At 61.2% G+C, this 21986-nt stretch overlaps 1 protein-coding gene across 2 annotated transcripts; it reads left to right on the top strand.

Moving 5' to 3' along the window:
* Positions 1–1469: 1469 nt before the first annotated feature.
* On the top strand, positions 1470–20537 carry BTBD2 (BTB domain containing 2). Of its 2 annotated transcripts, none has more exons than XM_072948066.1 (9): positions 1470–1858; positions 11444–11563; positions 14573–14729; positions 15650–15755; positions 15835–16098; positions 18291–18483; positions 18598–18685; positions 19048–19194; positions 19482–20537. In XM_072948066.1, exons 1-9 carry the CDS (start codon positions 1485–1487, stop codon positions 19641–19643), a joined length of 1611 nt encoding a protein of 536 aa, XP_072804167.1. In that variant the 5' UTR covers positions 1470–1484; the 3' UTR covers positions 19644–20537. The 2 variants fall into 2 exon arrangements, with proteins under 2 accessions (XP_072804167.1, XP_031529775.2); XM_031673915.2 differs by having other exon boundaries at positions 15901–16098.
* Positions 20538–21986: the final 1449 nt, after the last annotated feature.

Below are 21986 nucleotides of genomic sequence, written 5' to 3' on the forward strand. Positions count from 1 at the left end.
TGGGGCTCTGGGGAGGGGCGGGCTCAGGGTCTGCTTTGGAGGTAAGAACCGGCCCAGGAATCGGGCAGAGACTGGAAGCCGAGATGGACTGTCTTGCCTGGGGCTCTCCTGGGTGTCCACGGAGAAATCCCTCACGCAGAAATCCCTTCTCCATGATACCAACCAGGCCCGAGACCCCTGGGGGTCTCCACCACTTTTGAGATGCTAAATTATCACAGGTGTTACTGAAGTCCCAGGCACAGGAAGGGGCTGGAGGAGGGCCCCACGTGTGCCTGTGGGGCCAGGTCTGTGCTGACCAGCTGCTGACCCCTCACGCCCCCCATCTGCCCAGCTTCGTGCATCTCTGCGACTTGAAAGAGGCTCCCCCAACCCCTGCCCCGCCTATTCATTTTCCCGACCCTGAGTCACTGGTCAGCAACCCTTCCTCCAGGAAGCCCTCCCTCAGGCTGCCCCCTTGCAGCCCTGAAGTTGTAACCCCCCTACAACCTTCAGGCTGCATCTCCAGGTTGCGACCCCCAGGTTGTTCCAGGGACTCCTTTTTCTGCCCCTAGTTCCATGTGCCTCCTCAACAAAACAGTCAGGCCATAAGCCACGGTGGGTGCAGCAGCTTTTCGGGGTTCCAGCTCTGTCCACCCCAGGCAGCCAGACCCGGCCCAGAGAAGGGCCCTGTGTGTCTGCTGAGTCTGGGTGCACCGAGCACCCCCTGCACTCGGAGGCAGTCTCTGGGATTGTGCCTTGAGCCCTCTGTGCAGTGGGGTCCCCTCCACTGGGCAGGCAGACCACTTGGGGCTGGGGGCTGGGGTCCAGGATCCCACGTCTGGAGTTTGGACTCTGGAGTCAGATCTGGATTTGGGATTGGGGGTCCTGGGTCAGAGATCGGGATCTGAGTTTCATGGACTGGGGTTGGGTTCTGGGTTTGGGGATCTGAGGTCTGGAGTTTGGGATCCAGAGCCTGGGGTCTGAGGTCTGGGGCCCCCGGGACTGAGGATCTAGGATCTGGGGCTGGCGATCTGGAATCTGAGGTCAGGGGTTTGAGGTTTGAGGTCTGGGGTTGCAGTTCCTGGTCTGGGCTCTAGTGTGTGGGGTCCAGGGTTTGAGGTTCGCGATTTAGAATCTGGGGCCCGAGGTGTGAGGTCAGGGATCTGGGGTCCAGAGTCCGGGGTCCGAGGCAAGGGATCTAGAGTCCGGAGTCAGAAGTAAAGGACCGAGAACCCGGGGTCCGGGGTCTGAAGTGAGAGATCTAGAATCCAGGGTCCAGGATCCGAGGTAAAGGATCTGGAGTCCGGGGTCTGGGCCCCGGGTCTGAAGTACGAGATCTAGCACGCGGGGCCCCTGTCTGAGGCCGGGGGTCTGGAGGCGGGGCCCAGGGTCCGAGGCACCGGGCCTCCAGCCGCTCGCCCCCGCCCCGCCCCGCCCCTCCCTCCTCCCCCGCCCGCCCGCCCCGCCCCCCGCCGCCCCGCCCCGCCGGGCGCCGCACCGACAAGATGGCGGCGGGTGGGAGCGGCGGGCGCGCGTCTTGCCCGCCGGGGGTCGGCCCGGGCGCGGGGGGCGGCCCCGGGCCCAGCGCCAACGCCGCCCCGGCCCCCGGCAACGCGGCCGCCGCCGCCGCGCCGGCCCCCGCCGCCCCCGGGCCGCCCCCGCCGGTGTCCGGGCCGGGCGCGCAGGCCGCGGCGGGCGGAGAGCGGGCGGCCGAGGAGCCGGGGGCGGCGGCGCTGCTGCGCGAGCCGGTCTACAACTGGCAGGCCACCAAGCCCACGGTGAAGGAGCGCTTCGCCTTCCTCTTCAACAACGAGGTGCTCTGCGACGTGCACTTCCTGGTGGGCAAGGGGCTCGGCGCGCAGCGCATCCCGGCGCACAGGTGGGCCGCCGTCCCGGGACCCGGGAGCCGCCATCCCCGGACCTGGGACCTCCCCGGGACCCTGCCACCCCCGGGCACGCCATCCCCTGGACCTGGGACCCGCTGTCCCTGGGACCCTGCTTTTCTCAGGACCCACCATCCCGGGGCCCCACCAGCCCTGGGCCTTGCGACCCTGCCAGGTTCCCATCCACCTGGTACCCCAGATATTAGCCAAATCCTGGTCCTGCACCCCCTACCCCTTCGCCCCCATTGGAGACCCCTGGCTCTGTGACCCCTGACCCTGCCACCTTGGCCAGGATCTCCTGAACCCAGTGACCTTCCACCTCCAGCATCCCTGTGACCCCTCCAGCCCTGCTGGGCTCTCCAGGCCCTGCAAAGTTCAGTCTGGCCAGCCACAGGACCCCCAGACACTGCTGTCTCCCTCCGCTTCCTCCACCCTGGGCTCTGCCATCCTGCCCCAGTGCCCTCCTCCCTCGAGTGCCCCATCTTTCTGGGACTGTGACCCCCAGAGCCCCACCTGACTCCCACCTTGTGAACCCAGAACCCCCAGTGACCCCCCAAGCTCTGTTACATCCCCCCTCCCTGACCCCCCAGCTCCTCTTCAAAGAAGGGTGTTCTTGGTCCGGGCCCCATCCCTCTGCTAGTCTCCAGGGTGCAGCCTCCAGACTCCCGGGTGGGGTGGGGCTGTCAGACCCCACCGTGCCCACTGCTGGTCCCTCTGACCCTGCTCGCTGGGGGTGCTGGGGAAGGTTCTGTCAAGGGAGGGGGCTGGTGGGGGGTTCTTGTCAGTCTGCCTGGAGTGTCCCTCAGCCTGCAGTGAGCGTCCTCCCCACCTTTCGGACATGTAGCCTTTAACTTGTGCCTTCAAGAGGCTTCGTTCTGGCCTTTCTTGGTTATTTATGTACAGCTTGGTCTGGATTCCTGTCCGAGGAAGGTCCCAGGCCTGCGACTGGGTCCCCAGGGCCTCCTGCCGGGAGCAGGCTGCTGGTTGATGGGCCGCCCTGTGTCTTTCTTGTCCCATATTCCTGCTCTGTGGACCTCCCCGTCAGAGGTTCTAGTTCATTGTCTTCTTTTCAGCCTTTGGGTGGTTATTTCATACGTGTTGTTGAGGTTTTGCCTGCAGAGGTCAGGTAGCTGACTGCCCAGTGGGTGACCCTGGGCTCTGAGGTGCCTCAGTTTCTCTGCGGTGACTCAGGACCGACCACTCAGACACCACCTCCCCCAGGCGGCTGGGAGGATGGAATCCAGTGACCCAACGAACCGCTTATCCCAGTGGCCCGGGGCTTGTCCCATAGACGGGCTGTGTTAAAACAAAGCTGGGGACAGAACCCAGAGCATAAACATCCCTCAGCCTCGCTGATAAAACACGTACGGGAGTGGGGAGGGGACGGAACTTCCTTATGGGAGAATTCCTAATGATGTGTCTCATTCTGCCTGGCTGGACCGAATTCCCAGCTCCCTCCTGGGTGGCCTGGATGTGGGGAACTTGCGTGTAAGGAGTAGACTGGAACCTGATGTTGGGGAAGGAAACCTAGCAGATGCCACCTTAGCTAGGTGGTCGACGGCAGCCTCAGGGTGATGTCCTGGGGGGTGTCAGGGCCCCGCCGGTGGAAGTGATGAGAAGGACACCGCACCTTAGTGTGTTCGCCCCAAACCCGTAACCCCAGTGTAGTGGGTTGAATGGTAGCCCCCAAGAAGGCCTCTCCACGTCCTGACACCCAGAACTGGGGAATGGGACCTAATTTGGAAAAAAGTCTTTGCAGATGTGAATAAGAGTTTCAGAAAGAGACCATCCTCAGTTTTCTCAGTGAGCCCTAAATCCAGTGACAAGTCTCCTTATGAGATACAGGAGAAGCCACTGATGACAGAGGCAGAAACTGGAGGGACGCAGCCATAAGCCAAGGGAGGCCTGGGGCCCCCAGGAGCTGGAAGAGGGGGGAGGACCCTCCCCGGGAGCCTCTGCGGGGAGCACAGCCCTGTGACATCCTGACCTTGGACGTGTGGCCTCCCACAACGTGAGAGGATAAATTCCTGTTGTTTCAAGTCACCCAGTTTGCAGGAATTTGGCAGAGCAGCCCCAGGAAACCAGTGCACCATTCTCCATTATTGGAGAAAATAACAGATAAACCCAGCTTGGGGACATCCTGCAGGACACCTGCCAGTCTTCCAGACAGTCATGGGAGGAGCCTGAGGACACAGTTTAAAAAGCAGAGAAGGCCGTGGGGTCTGGACCCACCCTCTCCCAGGACCCAGGTGGGAGGTGGTCTTGGGTGAGGCTCAGAGTGGTCATGACTCTGGGTGCATGATGACCGGGGGCGTGGGGCATCAGAGGGCCGGGGTCTGGCCTGGCATTTGTGACAGTGGCAGGGGCTGGCCTGGGTCTGGGCAAGCTCAGGCCTCACTCGGAGCCCCCCCCCACCCGCCGATTAACTTTGCAGCCCCCGGCCCCGGAGAAGATCTGGCGCACAGCAGGCGCTCAGGAAAGCCTTGTCCCGCGACCTGGCCGAGTCCAGCATGTGCACTCACGGGCCCCCTTGGAGGGAATGCTGAGCACCTTCAGGGAAGCGCCGTGTGTCCTGCTGGCGGCCCTACGATACTAGCATCGAAAACATTCGTCAGGAAAAGCTCAGCCTGGCAGAGAAGTCCAGGAAGTGGAGCAGCCTCCACAAGTGTCTGGGGTCCCTTGTCCTTCATCCACGTCCTTGTGCTAGCTTAGCCCAGTAACACGGCTTCTGATGGCTGTGGCTGTGGTGTGTTTCGAGAATTGCTGAGGGTGTTCTTCCCAGTCTTACTCCTTGTCAGGACTTTTTCAGCTAGTCTCACACACTTAGCTCTTCAAGAATCAATCACCCATCCATCCGTCCCTCCTTTCCTCCAACAGTCATTGAAATGGTGCTGCCAGAAAACATCTCTTTGTCCTTGTGGACCATACCTTCCAGTGCAGCACCAGCGAATTTGTGTAAAGTGCCGGAGAGTAAAGACTTTCAGCCGGCCACGCGGCCTCTGCCCCAGCTGCTTAACTGGCCAGAGCAGCACAAATGGAGCAACACATACACGCGTGGGCGTGTCTGCATGCCAATAAAACTTTATTTACAAAAACAAGTGGTGGGCCAGATTTGGTCCAAGGGCTGTGATTGGCCAGGTCTCCCCTTACTGATTCCTGGCTGGACTGGTCTTCCCAAGGTTTGGGGGAGCTGATCGTTTAGAATATGAAGTCTGTCTGGGAACACGTCTCTTTCCGTGTATCCAGGGCGTGTTTGCGTGTCCTTAGGAAAGTGGCGTAATTTCTCAAGTAGCTTGTGCGTGTTCACTGCGAAGTTTTTGCTTAGTTACTTTTTGTTTTTTTCCTCTGTTGTGAGTAATTTCTGTTACTTTTTTTTTCTAGCTGGCTCTTTCTGGGGAGCGATAGACTTCTTGCATGTGTATCTTTATCTGATGTGAACGAGTTCTTCTGTAGCCATCTTCATGTTGGTAATTTTTCAGCTGTTTCTGTGGTCTGGCGCTGTCCAGTAGGCTTTTCTGTAATGACGGGAAGGTTCTAGCTTTGTGCTCTCTGGGCCTGGCCACAGTCACACGTGGCTGTTGAGCACTTGAAGTGAGGCTCTCGCAACCGAGGAACTGAATCTTCTATCTCACTTAATTTTAATTTAGACTTACATAAGCCCTGTGTGGCTAGCAGCAGCGACGCCGGACGGGGCAGTCTTAGAATTTCAGACGAGAGAATCGCGGCATGGGCAGTCAGTTTCTCTTTCCCACTCGTGTTTCCGCCTCGTGTTGTTCTCTGTTCCGGCTGCATTTCCGACCGTCCAGGCACTGCTCCGTGTCAGAGATGTTGTTTGCAGTTAAATGTGGGCAGTGACGCTGGTCTCTGACAAACGCTCTTTAACAAGAGAACAAGTTCCTTTCCATCCCTTGTTCTCTGAGAGCGTCCGGAAGTCTGGGTGGGGGGTGCTACCGAGAGCTTTGGCTGGAGTCCGGTTTGTTTGATTGACAGTGGGCTGCGTGGAGAATCTCTGCACTGGTGGGACACCCGGTGGCGCCTAGCTTGGGGGAGCTGCCGTCACCCCAAAAGGCCCCTGTCTCCACTTGCGCCAGCCCTCCTCCCAGCCCGAAGCCCGGGCAATCGGTGATCTGTTTTCTGTCTCTCTAGTTACGCTGTTTTAAGAAATTTCCTACGGGAGTGATGGAATCTGTGGGCTTTGGTCTGGCTTCTTTCACTTAGTGTCCTGTTTTTGAGGCCCATCCACGACTTTGCATCAGCAGCATGTTTCTGTTTCTTGCTAAAGGAAGTCACTGCTGAACTCCACTGCATGGGTGGACCGCAGCTGGTCCAGTCCCCCGTTGGGGGCGTCCGGGTTGTTCCCAGCTTTTCCCGACGGGGAGCGATGCGGCCGTGAACGGCCGTGTGGAAACCTGTGTGTGGAGGCGTCACTCCCTCTCTTGGGCAGATACTCAGGGCTTGGATGTTGGAATTACAGGGTGACACTTGTATGTGACATTTTAAGAAACTGCCAAGCTGTGCTCCCAGGTGGCCTCCTCGCGGTGCCCCGGCCTGCACGGTGTCTTCGGCCTCAGAGGTGAGCTGGGAAGCGTCCCCGCCTCTCCTCTCGGGACGAGTTTGTGCAGCGTTGGTGTCACCTCTTCGGGCGTGCTTGGCAGCGTTCCCCTGGGAATCGTCTTTTCCTTGTGGGAAGACTTTTTTGGGGGAGGGGGAGCTAGGGTTATTTGTTTACTGGGATTGAACCCAGGGCCTTGCACACGCGCTCCACCCTCCCTGCCGTGGGGGGTTCCATGCCTGCTTCACTTACTTGTTACCCGTTTGCTTAGGCTTCCCCCCTCCGTGAGTTCTGACAGTGCGTGTCTTCGAGCACTTCAGGGCCTTTCAGCCGTGATTTTGGTAACCTGTGTCTCTCCCTCTTCTTGGTCAGTCTCTCCAAAGTTCTCGCCATGGTTGACTTCCCCCCAAGAGAGCAACCTTTCGGCTTCGTGGGTCTGGCTCTGTTTTCCCACCCCCGGTTTCAGAGATTCCTGCTCGCACGTCTGTTGCTCCTTTCGTGCTTTGGGTCGGACTTGCGCTTCATTCTCCAGGTCCTTGAGGCGGGAGCGCACCGCGTGGACTGCAGGTCTATACTGATGCGTGTGTGCCGTGCGCCTCGGAGCCCTGTTGCGGCTGCACCCCTGACACTCTGATGAGCCGTGTTTGCATTTTTAGTCCGTTCAAGAGCCTGTCTAGGTCCCCTTGTGTTCCTTCTCTGACTCGAAGGCTGCTTAGAAGGGTTGGTCCGTTTCCAGATACTTGGGGACGCCTCCGATGTCTTTCTGTTGTTGGTGCAGAGTTGAACTCCTCCGTGTGTGGCTGCTCTCAGGGCTTCCACGTGTCTGGGTGTGGCCTTGGGCTGGCGTGCCCCTGAGAATGGGCCGGCGTGCTCGAGGGGAGCCTGCCTCCCGCCCCGTCGGCGGAGGTCCCGCAGCGCTGGGCTGGCCGTGCGGCCTCAGGCTCGTGTCCCGGCCGGTGGTGCTAGGTTGTTCTGTCAGTTTTGGAGACTGAGGCATCGGAACCTCCAGTGATAATGGGTAGATTGTCCCTTTGTCCTGTTTCTGCTTTGTGTACCTGGGGACCCTGTTTCGTGTTCATTTGCGTTGTTACCTGTTGCCAGTGTCCTGACCCTCCATTCACAAGAAACGTCCGTTCTCCAGGGAGGCTCCTCGCCTCCCTGTCTGCTTTGTCTGCTGTGAGGGCAGGCACTCGGCTCTCCGGCGGTCTCCGGCTTTCCCTGTCTTCTGCCTTCATCCCTCTGTGTGTCTGGATGTCACACGTTGGTGTGTGTCCTTCTCCGTGTGTTGTGTCAGGAGCCTCTGATGTCCCTCTGTCCCATCTCCGGTGGCGTGAGTCTTGGCCTTGGGGTAAGTTCCTCCCTGGATGTCACCCTCCCCGAGGGTACTCTGGGACTGTACAGACCCCCCGCTTTCCTCCTACTTTGTGCGCTGGTGCAGCACCGTGGGCTGGTGGCTCTTGCTGGAGAGGGTCATTTACGCTGGCGTCCGCCGTATGGTGCCTGTTTCTGTAACTCCTGCGTTTGCTAACTGGAATTCTAAAAGGAAGAGCTGTTCCTTAGCCCTAACACATTCCTCGAGTTACATACTCCATCCTCACCGGCTCGTGGATGTCTGTGTTACTGTGTGGGTCACCATCTGGTAGGAATGTCATTTGGCTGCTCCTGTGGTCCCAGGTCTGGCTGTCGGGAGTCCGAACAGCTGGCTTCTGTGTCTCTTCCCTTCAGCATCTCCCCCTCGTGTTGGGAGCATTGCTTTACTTCCTGGCCCCACAAGATCCTCCAGGCTCTTTGTGGCACCTCCCCTGCCCAGCCCCAGCCCTGGAAGGAGCCTGGGTCCTTTTAGTGGAAGGTGGTATTTAGCAGCCAAGGTGTGCATTCTGAGTGTGCCCAGGGCTGCTGGGGTGTTGATGGTTAGAGACGGTCTGAGCAGACGGAGCGAGGAAGTGTACTGACACACACATCCCCCTGTTCACTTCGGTCTCTCTCCATCCACCCTTCCATCCATGCACCCACTGAAAGCCGTGAGATCATCCTGAGTCCTCTGATTCCGATTCAGCCCTGCAGAGCTCATTCCAGCCTCCCCTCCCCTCCCCTAATTTGTAACTCTGTTCTCCCTTGATGAGAGCCCCGGCTCTTACTCTCCACACTTCTGCTTGGTGGCGCAGACCAAGTGCGTAGAGTAACCCTCACCCGTGAAGAGTGCTCTTCCCGAGTGAAGCACAGACTTTGGGTGCAGTTCTTCTGGCCTGTAACCTGCTTCCCAAGGCTACGTAGCTGGTCTTTTCTTCTCCTCCCCTTCAGGGTAGTATTTAACTGAACATTTTTTTTAATTGTGGTGAAACACGCAGACCATAGATGCACCATCTGAACCATGTGTAAGAGCACAGCTCAGCGGCGTTAAGCACGTGCACACTGTTGTGCGACCCTCCCCACCACCGTCTCCAGAGCTTCCTCATCTTCCCAAACTGCAGCTCTGTCCCCAGGAAACACCGCCTCCCCCTCCCTGCCCTGGTCCCACCGGCTACTTCCTGTCTCTGTGGCTGTGACTCCCCCAGGGACCTCCTGTGAGTGGGATCAGGCCGTATCTGCGCCGTGTGTCTGGTTCTCCCCGAGCTTCTTGTCCTCAGGGCCGTCCACGTGGTAGCCTGCATCAGCATCTCCTCCTGTTGAAGCTGATCGGCATTCCTTGCACAGAGGGACTGCACTGTGTGTGTCCATTGTCTGTCAGTGGATGCTGGGTTGCTTCTGCCTCCGGCCACCTGTGGGCCGTGCTGCCGGGAGCACTGGTGCAAGGGTTTGTGTGGACGTGAGTGCATCTCCCTTGGGCACACGCTTCTGGGCCAGGTGGCCACTCGTGTTCAGCCCCAGCCTGGCTTGCACCGCGGCCACGTGCCTTACGTGCCCACGAGCCGTGCACGAGGGCCCCGATTTCTCCGCAGCCCCAGTGACTCTTGCCATTGCTTGTGTTTCTTACTCCGGCTGGCGGTCCTGGTGGTGCCTTGCTGTGGTTTTCACTTGCTGTGTTTACACGGTTTTGAGGATGGATAGAAGAGGCCCTGCGGGGACGGGCTTGGTGGCCAAGGGTCCGGGCAAGCAGGGCTGTGGGTGGAGGAAGCGTGCGTTTGATCAGACGAGCCCCTCGGACCCGGGCCTTGCCGGTCCTGGGGCTGTCACCACACCCGCCGAGGGCCCTGGGGGTGTGTGACCATCTGGCATCCTGGCTCCACACAGACACACCAGGCCCAGCTGGGCGACTCTTCCTGCCAGGGAACCTTTGGGGAAGGTTTTCCCCACAGAAGGTCAAGCTGCCGTGTGAGATCCAGGCAGAGAGGAGGACAGGAAGCTACTTTCTTTGTTCAGCACATGCGGGAGCGCAGCTCTGGGCCGGGACCCGGCCTCCGAGGATGCGGTGGGGCTATGAGCTGTGCGGGGGGGAGCATCCTGCAGCGGCCGCAGCAGAGCACCACCGACGGACGGGTGGGCAAGACCCCAAGGCCCCCCTTGGTTCTGGAATCCGAAGTCCAAGAGCCAGGGGTGGCAGGGCCAGGTTCCCTCCGGGGGCCCCAGGGGAGCGTCCTTCCTGCCCCTTGCAGCTTCAAGGGGCTCCGGGCATCCTGGGCTCATGGCCACCTTGCTCCGGTCTCCCTGGGCCTGGGTCTAAAGTTCCCTTATAAGCCACTGTGCTGGGGCCCAGCCTGGGCCAGGGCGATCTCATCCTAGCTGGTGTCACCTGCACAGACCCGACTTCCAAATGCAGTCCCACTGTGACACTCCAGGTGGACGTGATGCTCGGGACACTGCTCACCCCATGTCACTCAGTTTCCCACCTGGCCCTGGCTTGGGTCTGGCCCTCGGGGTGCTTTTGAGCCCTGGGCCGGATTGGGGACGAGACAAGGGCCTGGCAGGGCCTGGAGGCACACGTCCCACCATGGAGAAGGAGGTGGGAGGTGGCGGAGAGAGGGTTCTTGGGGAGAAGAGGGCACTGCTCACTGGGGGCTGGGAAGGTTGCCCCAGCACTGGGCAGAGGCCAGGAAGTGGGCTGAGGGGCTGGCTCTGCCCCATCTGCCAGTTCCAGAGGTTTCCAAGTCAGGGTGGTGGCTCAGAGCCCTGCCTGTGTCACAGTCGGGACCCTGGGAGGGGCTGTGATGCAGGGGCCTTGCAGACCCAGAGGACAGGGGCTTTGCAGGGGCAGCCATTGAGCTGGGCCCCAGGCCGACTTTGCCTCTGGGGGGACGCTGTCTGGGGGCAGGCCCTGGGGACCCTGGGTGGGCAGCACAGAGTGGGCATGTCATGAAGGGCAGACCCCAGTGGCCTCCGTGAGGCCACTCGCCTCCTAACGCTCCCCTGGCCTTGACGCCCTTCCCTGCGGACTCAGCCCGGCTCCCATGTCCCCACCAGGCCTTCCCTGACCCTTGCTCTGTCACGGCCCTGTGTCGTCCTTTCTACTCCACTGTCAGGCTGTCTGTGCGCTGGACCAGTGGCCGCCTCCCTGCAACAAGGCCAGGGTTCCCATGCTTTGGCCCGAGCACAGGGGAGCTGTGTGCAGAGCAGGCGAGGGAGTGAGGGAGGGAGTGAATGGGAGGGGAGAGTGAATGAGGGAGGGGGAGTGAATGAGGGAGGGAGGGGGTGTGAATGAGTGAATGAGGTGGGGAGTGAATGAGGGAGGGATGGGGGAGTGAATGAGGGAGGGAGGAGTGAAGGGGGAGCGGGCACCAGCCAGAGCGCAGGTGCGGTGGGAGCTGGCAGAGCCCTAAGCCCTCTGTCCCAGGGAAGTGCTTCTGCTTCTCTGGCCTCTGTAGCCGTTGACCCACCTCCACCGCCTTCTTGCTCCTTGGCGCCTTCCTTCCGGAATCATCCACTGCAGGCTGCTCTGGGTACAGCGTCCACTGCGGTGCTGGCAGGGGAGCCACAGCTGCGGGGACCCTCCCTGACACACCCTGGGGTCCCCGACAGCCCCCACCCCACCGGGCTCGGGGAAGAGGGACTGGTGGGCCACCGGCAGGTGACCAGGGGCTTCTATGACACACAGGTTCGTGCTGGCCGTGGGCAGCGCTGTCTTCGACGCCATGTTCAACGGGGGAATGGCCACCACGTCCACTGAGATCGAGCTGCCCGACGTGGAGCCCGCTGCCTTCCTGGCCCTGCTCAAGTAAGACTCCCCAGGTCCTTGCTGCGCGGGTGCGGGACCGATAGCCTGATGTTTGAAAAATACAGACCCCTGGTGATGTGGCATCCAGAGCCCCCAGCTTTCTAGAGGTTCCTAGAACTCGCCTCCCCAGTGAGGGGTTGGGCTCTGGAGGTCCCTGCCCCACATCTGTTTTTGTGTTTTTTATATCAAGATGTAATTCACATACCACATATCACACAGCTCACCCACTTAAAGTGTACGGTTCAGTGGCATTTAGTACATTCGGAGTTGTGCCCAATTCCTCTGCCCAATTCCAGAACGTGCCCTCAAAAGAAACCCCATCCCCATGAGCAGTCACACCCCCTCCTCCCCCAGCCCCTGACAGCCAGGAGCCCCTCCCCGGGTCTGGGGACTGGCCTGCTCTGGACGCCTCACGTCCGTGGACTCACACGCTGTGTGTCCTGTGTCTGCTTGTCTCCCTGAGCACCGTGCTCTCAGGGTCCGGCCCCGTGGGAGCGCGTGTAGGCCCCTCAGCTTTCATCCTTTGTGGTCAGTGGAGTTTTGCAAGGAGTAACCTAATGTAAGAATTTAAAATTCCATCTATGTACTGTTTTGAGTTGCAGGTCTCGTATCCCGAGCGCTGTAGGACAGCGCAGTGGGCGCGGGGCGGGGCCTCGCGCGGGGGCGGGGCGGGGGCGGGGCCCAGGCCGGCGCCCCGCCCCGCCCCGCCAGGCCCCTTTCTTCTCCGAGGCGCTGGCGTAGATTGGGTAACTTTAAGGGTTATCCCAGCAGTGCAAGTAGCTTTTTAATCGTCGAGTTAATTTTTTCCCCTTCAGATTATAGAAATGGTATTGGCTCACAAAGAGAGAGTACTGAGAAGCGTAGGGAACAAAATGCAGTGGGCGTGTGTCCCTCATCTCGGGGACAACGCAGCGGGGCCTCGGCTGGCCTGCGAGGCCCCTGTCCGGTTTACATAGTGTGCCCCCCCCCCGCAGTGTCCTGTCTCCTTTCCCTGTCTGGTGCTCACAGCCCCCCGCTGGGTGTGAATTGGTTCCAGTCACCTCCATGTGACATCCTTGACGCCTGTGGGCTGATCCTCTGTCTTTTTGCAACTTTTCAGAAGGTCCCCTCAGACCAGGGGCAGCAGGCTGCCTGCAGGGTTGGGGGCTCTTGTCTCCACGCCCCTCCCCCTCCCACTGCCAGAGCAACCTCCAAGGATTTCCAAACCGTGGGCAAGGCTGTGTGCCGAGAAAGCTTTATTTACAAAACAGGTGACAGAACCAGTGAGAGAAGCTTCATACCCTCCAGGATGGCTATTTTTAGAAAACAAAAAACCCAGAAAGTAACAAGAGTTGTCTCCAGGATGTGGAGAAATGGGGACCCTTGTGCACTTCCGGTGGGAACATGAAATGAGGCAGCCGCTGTGCAAAGTCCACAGGGTCCTCAAAAAACTCAACATAGAATCACCAGGTGCTCCAGCAGTGCCACTCCTCGGTGCATCCTGAGAAGGGAAACCAGGGACTTGAAGAGACATTTGCACACCTGTGTTCACAGCAGCACAAGGTGGGGACACCCCAAGTGTCCGTGAACAGATGATAGACGAACAAAATGTGGAGCACAGTGGAGTATGTTACTCAGCCTTACAAAGGAAGGAGATTCCGGCACCTGCTACCACGTGGATGAACCCGGAGAACATGACGCTCAGGGAGAGAACCAGACCCAGAAGGACACACACTGTGTGATTCCACTCACGGGAGGTCCCTGGAGGAGGCACATCCACAGAGACAGGAAGTAGGACGGTGGGGCCAGGGCTGGGGGAGGGGCTGGGGAGTGAGTGTTTCGTGGGGACAGAGCTGCAGTTTGGGAAGATGAGGAAGCTCTGGAGACGGTGGTGGGGATGGTGGCACAACAGTGTGAATGCACTTAATGCTGCTGAGCTGTGCACTTAGAAATGGTTAAGATGGGAAGGTTTATGTTACGCGTATTTTACAATAATTTTTTAAACCTGAAAAATTTGAAAGTCATGCAAAAAAAAAAATCCAAACCAAAAACAGGTGACAGGTTGCAGTGAGCCAGACCCTGCCTTAGACTGACCTTGGTGGGACCTAGGGTGGAAGGCTGTGCTGTCCCTGTGTCTCCTTGTCTGTCTCTCTCCCTGTCTCTGTTTTCATCTCTCTCTCTGGGCTTTGACGACCGTGGCTGCCCTCCTGAGAGGGTGACACTGTCTCTGTTGGTGTGAGGGTCTCCCCCACCCCGTCTGCAGGCGTCCTGGGCTTCCCCGTTACAGGGTCTCCTCGGCACTGCAGACTTAGTGGTCATTCTCTGTCCCTGACCCCGCAGGACACCAGCTGCTGCTATGCCGCCGGCTGCTGGTGCGTTCTCAGGGGAGCTGAGTCCCAGGAGAGGGGACCCCTTCCAGGAATTTGCTCTTTGGGCTCCTCCAAACCCCGGGTGGGACACTCTGGTCGTTTTGCATGGGTTGTACTGCTGTGAACCGGCATGGCCTCCTTTCTCCTGGGCACCAGGTGTGTGTGGGAGGGGCACGGGGCTGGGAGCCCCCAGCTGCCTTTGAGGCACTGCCACCAGTGTGGCCAGAGTTCCGGCTTCTCCAGGCCTCACGATTCTTCCGCTGGTTTTGTGATCTACCCTGGACTTCTGACCCACATGTAGCGTCAGGCTGATGGCGGGTGGCACTTCATCCCTGAAGTGGTCGAGCGTGGCAGTCAGCCTGACGGCCGAGTCAGGGGCTGTGGAAGCCTCTCTGCCTCCCAGGGCAAATCCCGTGGTGCCCACGGAGGAGCCAGGGGCCTCGCCCCAGGGCCATGCGCGGGGCCATCCCGCGGGACAGAGGCCTGCCTGCTGTGCAGACACGATTCCCGGTGCTGGCATCGTGAATCTGCTGAGCCTCGCAGCTTTTCCCGGGTAACAGCCTTTGCGGGGTCCTGTCTGCAGGTCAGAGGGCAACTGATGCTTGTTCTGGGCCGGTGGGTGGGGGCTGGGCGGCTGTCCTCACACCCCGTCCGCCGCCAGGTTTCTGTACTCCGACGAGGTTCAGATCGGGCCCGAGACGGTCATGACCACGCTGTACACCGCCAAGAAGTACGCGGTGCCCGCGCTCGAGGCCCACTGCGTGGAATTTCTGAAGAAGAACCTGCGGGCGGACAATGCGTTCATGCTGCTGACGCAGGTGCGGGGCGGGGCGAGGGCGCAGAGCCGGCCACGCGCAGATGCTAAGTCTAAGCGAGGGCCCAGGTGCGCCGGTGTGCGGGCGAGGACGCCAGACCTGGCTGGGGGAGGACGCATCCGGGTGGATCTGAGTTTGGGGCTCCCTGGTAAATCTTGCCCCCGGGTGAGTGTCTCGCTCACCTGGCTAACCCTGACCCCAGCCCCTCCCCTGGTGGCACATGGTGACTTTCTAGCTGGGTTTCGTTCAGTGCGGATTGTTGGCGGGCCTCGCTACACTAATTTGGCTAAAAGTTTTCAGTTGGCGTTTTGGTGCCTTTTTGCGGGGGTCAGGTGTGGGGAGAAAGACATTGCGTTATTAGGTTTCTCAGAGGGGGCCCCTTTCCCTGCTGATAGGGTCCCACTGGCTGTGGCGGGGTGCCGGGAGGCCAGGTGCAGAGTCGCAGGGACAGGGCAGCCCCGAGTGGTCCGGTATCTGGGCCTTAGCTCTGACTGAGTCGCTGTGAAGGGTCAGAGCCAGGCCAGTCATGCGGGAACCACTCTTGGCCATTTGCTGAGAGCTGCCGCTATGAGAGGTGTCCAGGCCTCCTAGTCGCCCCAGGGGGTGGGGGTGGAGCTGCCCCACAGCTTCCTCGGGTACATGGAACCAGAATCTTCTCCCTCCCTGGCCCTGCTTGTCCCCTGTGCGAGTTCCCGGACCGTCAGAGGCACAGCACTGCGTGTCCTGCGGGTGGTTCTTGGCCCTCTCCCCGGGGCTCCTGCCTGACCACAGTGGGTTACTGTGAACCATAAGGGAGAAAATCCGCTGGCGCCTCGGCTGACACCTGTGCCAGCACCCCCACCCCCACCCCCAACTTGAAAGCCAGAACCAGTCTGAAGCCAGCGTCTGCCTAGGGCCGGTGCTGACATGCTCTCCCTCGACAGGCGAGACTCTTCGACGAGCCACAGCTTGCCAGCCTGTGCCTGGAGAACATCGACAAGAACACGGCCGACGCCATCTCGGCAGAGGGCTTCACGGACATTGACCTGGGTAAGGCTGCCGGGCCGGGGTGGCCGGCTCGTCCTGCAGGGGCCCTGCCAGCCTGAGTTCCGCCTTCTGTTTGGCCCAGCCTATTCCCTGGGCCGAGCGGAGGCCAGAGTGCTGGGCCCACACAGCTGCTGGCCCCTCCCTGCAGACACGCTGGTGGCCGTGCTGGAGCGGGACACCCTGGGCATCCGGGAGGTGCGCCTGTTCAACGCCGTCGTGCGCTGGTCGGAGGCCGAGTGTCAGAGGCAGCAGCTGCAGGTGACGCCCGAGAACAAGCGGAAGGTGCTGGGCAAGGCACTGGCCCTCATCCGCTTCCCACTGATGACCATCGAGGAGTTCGCTGCAGGTAACGGTCAGGGGTGCCGAGCTGCTGCTCTGGAGGAGCAAGACCCCCAGGGACCCCCAGTGTGACTCAGTCACGTGTCCCTTGGCCCGGCCACAGTGGGTCAGGGCCGGCTGCATCCACCTCAAGAGCCCCGCCAGCTTCTTTGTGCCGACAACACACTTGCCGTGTCCAGGGGAGAGGTTGCCCGGGCTCGAGAGTGTCACGCTGGAGTCACCCACAGACGCTGACCCTCCCAGGTCCCCGCCTTCCTTTCCCCCCGCGTCTCGTGTATCCAGGCACGTGCGTGAATGTGCAGGGCCCGGGGGGGGTCCTTGTCTTGGGTGCACTTCCTGGGGGCCAGGCTCTGGCGTCATCGTCCTTGACAAGCCCCGTGAAGGGCTGGAAGTGCCTGGAGCTGAGGGGGCCACTGCTGCAGGGCCTTGGGGGCTCGGGCCCAGGTCCGGGTGGCCCTGACCCTGCCTCCCACCCCATGGGAATGCTCCTGTCCTGGCTGTGGCCAACCTGGGACCCACTGGGGCTAGGCCTGCCTTTTGTGTCAGTCTCATGGCTGGTGCCGACCGTGGTCCTGGAGCCAAACTGGCCTGGAAGTTTCTGGATGGGGCTCCATGATGCAGCCCCGCAGCTGCTCTGTCTCTCCTGGGTCCGTGCTGCTCCTGCTCCCACCTGGGCTTAGGGTCGCCAGATTGAGTGACAACAGCAAAGAAACGAGGTTTTAGTGTATCTCCCATGCGCAGCTGGCAGACATTTATCCTACAGATCTGAAATTCAGACTTCACCAGGTGTCCTGCGTTTTAGCTGGCGGTCGCAGTGTTACGTCAGTGCTGAGGTCATCTCTGTGCTCTGGGAGTCACTCATCTGGCAGAGCCTTGGCGCCTCCCTAGTACCAGGCCTGGGGGCACAGCGGGGGCTGCAGACGTGGGGCCAGGTCCTCCTCTGTGGGACGTCCTGGGGGGGTGTGGAGCAGCCTCCCAGTCCCCACCTGCTCGATGCCAGAAGCCCCTGTCACGACAACCACAGACGTCCCCAGACATTTCCCAGTGCCCCCAGGTGAGAACCCCAGGGCAGGCTACGTGAGCCTGCAGGAGCCTTGCTGGGCCCCTCTCTCTCCAGCCCTGCTTGCCCCCCCAAAACCGCTCTCCTCACAGTCCCTCGGCCCACCTGGCCACCAGAGCCCCTGGGGTCTCAGGCCCCTGTGACACTACCACCTCCTGGAGTGCCATCCCCCCACCCGTGGCCATCTCACCACGCCTACCGAGGGCCCCCCAGGCCGAATAGCCACCAACCACCCCCAGCTTGCCGGCGCCTGGGATGTGTGTGTCTGTCCTTCGGCATGAGCTGGGCCTGTGGCCTTGTCCCTCTGCGGCGGTGCCCACGGGGCTTCAGCTGTCACTCAGTGTGTCCTAGAGGATTCTCCTGCTTGTTCTGTTTAACTTGAAAATACAAGAAAGTAGAAGTTTGAAAAAAAAACTTGCCGGAAGACTCGTGCGGCTGAGCGCGTCCCGGCTGAGGTCTGATGGAGTTTCCCTTCTGCATTTTCCATACGGAGATTAAAAAAGTGGTTCATGTCTGGATTCAGTTTTGTATCTCACTTATTCACGTGCTCCACGGAAACCTCGCTCCCGTTGCTAAGATCCGTGCGTGTGGGGTGCGGGGGCTGTGAGCTGTGGCCGCCCTGCGGCAGAAGTGAGCTCAAAGCTGGTGAATGAGTGATTCCTGTCAAGTGAGGACCGGGTCCTGGAGGCCTGGCGGGCGCCCGGGCTGTCCTGGGGCGCGGGGGTGGGGGTTGGGGGGCGGGCAGGGGGCGTGTAAGGCCCCCCCCCCCGTGGCCTCCCTTCGCCGTCTCGTCACTGCACCTCGGGTCCCCTGTCTGGGGGCAGCACCTCCCTGTCGCTGTAGGTGCCCCGGTGGACGAGCAGGGCAGCATGTGCTCTGTGGACCGTCGGCGGTCCCAGGTGGAGACTGGGGGGTTCTGCCCAATTAGCCAGCGAATCAGAGCACTGGCTCCGGGTCTGCGTCAGGCCCCTCCCCGAAGGCGAGCAGAAGGGCATCGTCCCCCCGCGGGGGCTGCTTGTTCCCGTGCTGTTTTCCAGAGGCTCGACCTCTGCTCTGAAAGGCCGAGGAGCCCAGACGCCGGTCTTCGGCGCGCCTGGGGGTCCGCCCAGGCCTTCCCAACCCGCCCCCTGTGCCCGCAGGGCCCGCGCAGTCGGGCATCCTCGTGGACCGCGAGGTGGTCAGCCTCTTCCTGCACTTCACGGTCAACCCCAAGCCGCGCGTGGACTTCATCGACCGGCCGCGCTGCTGCCTCCGCGGGAAGGAGTGCAGCATCAACCGCTTCCAGCAGGTGGAGAGCCGCTGGGGCTACAGCGGCACCAGCGACCGCATCAGGTGGGCGCTCTGGGAAGGGCTTCTGCGGGCCTCCGGCTGGGAGGGGAGGGCCGGGCTGCCTTCCCGCAGGGATGGTCCAGGTAGTTCAGCATCTTCCTCCTCTGACCGAGTCAGGTTCTCCGTCAACAAGCGCATCTTCGTGGTTGGCTTCGGACTCTACGGCTCCATCCACGGGCCCACAGATTACCAAGTCAACATCCAGGTGCCGCCCCGCCCCGCCCCCAGCCCCCCCATATCCCTCCGCCGCCGCCTCCCTCCCCACCCCCCACCTCGCCCGAAGGCCGAATGTCTTCCCAACCCTCCCCAGCTCCGTATCCTTACCCCTCCTTCCTTGTCAGGGGTCTATCCCGTGTCTCCCACAAGGTAGAATGAATGTTCCGGGGTCCACGGGACCCAGGACGATGCCTCCCCATCCCCCACTGGCCTCCTCCTTGAGGGTCACGAGCTGGACCCCACACCGCTGGCCTAGGGCTGGGGCTCAGCCCTCGGTCCGCCTTCCCCGGGTCCTGTGGGGGGCGGGGCAGGAGCGCCCGGGGTGAGCTGTGTCCGGCTCCTGCCCCGCAGATTATCCACACGGACAGCAACACGGTCCTGGGCCAGAACGACACGGGCTTCAGCTGTGACGGCTCGGCCAGCACCTTCCGAGTCATGTTCAAGGAGCCGGTGGAGGTGCTGCCCAACGTCAACTACACGGCCTGTGCCACGCTCAAGGTGGGCCTGACGCGCTCCCCCAACCAGGACCCTGACTGACCCCTACCCAGAACCTGGCCCCGATCCCTGAAACCAGCCCAGGACCCCAACCACGAACCACAGACTGACTCCGACCCCCAAACCTGAGCCAGGACCCCCACCCTGACCTCTGACCCTGACTGCCAGTCCACTCCCCCCCCCACCGTGATGGGGCTGGGAGGGTTGCAGCCACAGGGCCTGCTGCCCTGTCCAGCTGGGGTCCTGGACCTCCTCCCTGACCTGCTGGGGTCCCCCCGCACCCCACGCAGGGCCCGGACTCCCACTATGGCACCAAGGGCCTGCGCAAGGTGACCCACGAGTCGCCCACGACGGGGGCCAAGACATGCTTCACCTTCTGCTACGCGGCCGGGAACAACAACGGCACATCAGTGGAGGACGGCCAGATCCCCGAGGTCATCTTCTACACCTAGGCCGCTGGGCCCCGCACGGCCCGGGGACGCCACAGCCCCGATGTCACCCAGCACAAGTAGGCCATCCCATCCCAGGCCGCGCTAGGCCCCGCCCCGCTGCCGGGCACCCCTGCCACGTTCCCAGGCACCAGGAGGCATCTTCGCACTCCACCGCGGGGCAGCCAGCTGGCCGCCTGCTCCAGGGAGCCGGGAGGTGGCCGGGGTGGTGGGGGACAGTCCCTCAGGACTCGCGGGGGCGGGGCTGGCCTGACCTCGCCCTGAGACGGGGGTTGCCTGCCCAGCTGCCTGACCGCAGGATTTGTGTAGGGTGTCGCCCCGTGTGTGTTTCAGCTGCACATGGTGGTGCGTCCGGGATGCCCGTTTCTCTGCTAGGAGACCTCATGCGGGGCCCCTTGTGTAGTGGGGTGGGGCTCACATCCTGTTTGGTTCACCGGGGATGCTCAGGCCACCCTGACCCGCCCCTTAGATGCAGGCTTGAGCTCTCCCGAGGTCCCGCAGGCCGGCTTCCTGCCAGGCCCAGGCCTACCCAGTGGACCCAGCAAAGGGCCATCCCTGTCCAGCCTCTCTGGATGGTCCTTCCCAGTCCTTGCAGATGAGGACAGGGTGGCAAACCCTGCCTGCCTGGGAGGGGCGATACTGCAGGTCAGCCGGGAGGGCATAGTCCCAGCCGGCCTGCCCGCCCGTGCATCCTGCAGCCCTGCCCCTGCCTCCCAAGCCTCCAGAGCGCTCTGCACAGAGGTGCTGGAGGGCCAGCCCCTCCCTGGCCCCCAGGTACTGCCCCCTTCCTATCCTAGTGTCTCCACCTGGAACCTGTGTCTTCCCCGAAGCCATGGAAGGTGTGTCCTCACACCGCACCCCAAAATGTTTTTTTAAATAAAGGAAAGAAACACACCATCCTGCCCTACGTGCTGCTTCCCGTCGGAGCCGGCAGGGGGGCCCCTGGAGCTGGACACCTGGCCCTTCTCTCTGCAGCTGTTTCCCCCCCCCCCCCAGTTAGAGGGCCTGGCTGGGCTGGGGGCCTGTGGGAGGAGCTGTCTCAGCTTCAAGGCCTCCAGATCACGCACGGCTCCTACCCCCACCCACCCCGCCATAGGGACCCTCCACGTGAAACCTCAGGGCCTCCTGTTGTGCTACTGCTCTCCAGCAGTGGGGGACCCTCACTGCACTGAACTGTGCTGGGATCTTGGGCTCTGCCCTCTGGAGCTGGGGCTGCAAGAGGCACACAGCAGGGGCCCAGGTTGTGCCCCGAGCTCTGGCCCTCAGGCCCTGAGGCCTGCCATGTTGCAGGCCGGCCCTGGGAGAGGGGCCGAGGGGCAGGTGGCCAGGCCTTCTAGTGCAGCCCCAAGAGCAGCCTGTCCTGGGGGCCACTGTGGTTCAAGGCTGCCTCCTCAGGAGGACAGGACAGGTGGTGCTGGCCCAGGGCACAGCTGGGCCAGCTGCGGAGGGTGGGCATGAGCAGAAGCACAGCCTTGGCAGCAAGACAGCGCGGTTACAGAACAGCCCCAGAGACAGCTGCGTCCCAGTCCCAGGACCTGCGGCCGGGTCGGGTCACAGTGAGCCATGGCGACTGTCTCCCTGCGGAAAGGAACACGTGACGGCCCCTGGAGAGAGATGGCAGCAGTACCAGCCTCGACTCGCGCTCATGGCAGTGGCCTGCACCCAGACTACAGAGTGAGAGGGGAAATGGAAATGGATCCACATGCTTCCACTTCAGAGCTGAGATTATCAGAGAATTCATACATTCACGACAGCAGAGAAAATGAAGGACAAAACAGATGTCTTAACGGAGAATTTCAGCAGAGGTGGAACGTCTGTATCTAGACATTCTAGCACTGAAAAATACATTATCTGTAATGAACTTGGTAGCTAGGAGCAACAGTAGCCTGGACACCCCAGCAGAGGGTAATGAAAGTGTCCACGGTGAAGCAAAATGAGAAGAACGCGAGAGCAGCACAAAGACCTGAGGGACGGTCAGAAGGCCTACGTGGCAGTTGCATCACCGAGGGGAGGAAGAGGGAGGGTGGGGCAAAGGTTACGTGCGAAGAGAGGTAGCTGAGAATCTTCCAAAATGTGTCAGGACATCAATCCACATACGTAACAAGTCCAGTGACCCAAAGTAGAATTAAAAACAAAAACACACATAATCGAACTGCTGAAAGCCGAAGGAAACATCTTAAAAGCAGCCAGGAAACAGAAAGAACTACCAAACTAGAATTCGCTGCCCCTCCCAAGTGAACATAAAGACAAACGACAGACGGAGGCAAAGGAAGGCGGACCGCAGAACGGCAGGCTGAGCTTGGCAGCACCAGCAACTGCCCCGCAAGCAAGGGGATCGCACCCTCC

This window comes from Vicugna pacos, chromosome 22 (assembly GCF_048564905.1).
Source record: "Vicugna pacos chromosome 22, VicPac4, whole genome shotgun sequence".
Taxonomy (NCBI): Eukaryota; Metazoa; Chordata; class Mammalia; order Artiodactyla; family Camelidae; genus Vicugna; species Vicugna pacos.

Coding starts and splice junctions, on each gene's coding strand:
- BTBD2 (XM_072948066.1), top strand. CDS start 1,485: ATGGCGGCGGGTGGGAGCGGCGGGCGCGCGTCTTGCCCGCCGGGGGTC. Junction 11,564..14,572: donor GCCTTCCTGGCCCTGCTCAA/GTAAGACTCCCC, acceptor GTCCGCCGCCAG/GTTTCTGTACTCCGACGAGG. Junction 18,686..19,047: donor ATTACCAAGTCAACATCCAG/GTGCCGCCCCGC, acceptor CCTGCCCCGCAG/ATTATCCACACGGACAGCAA.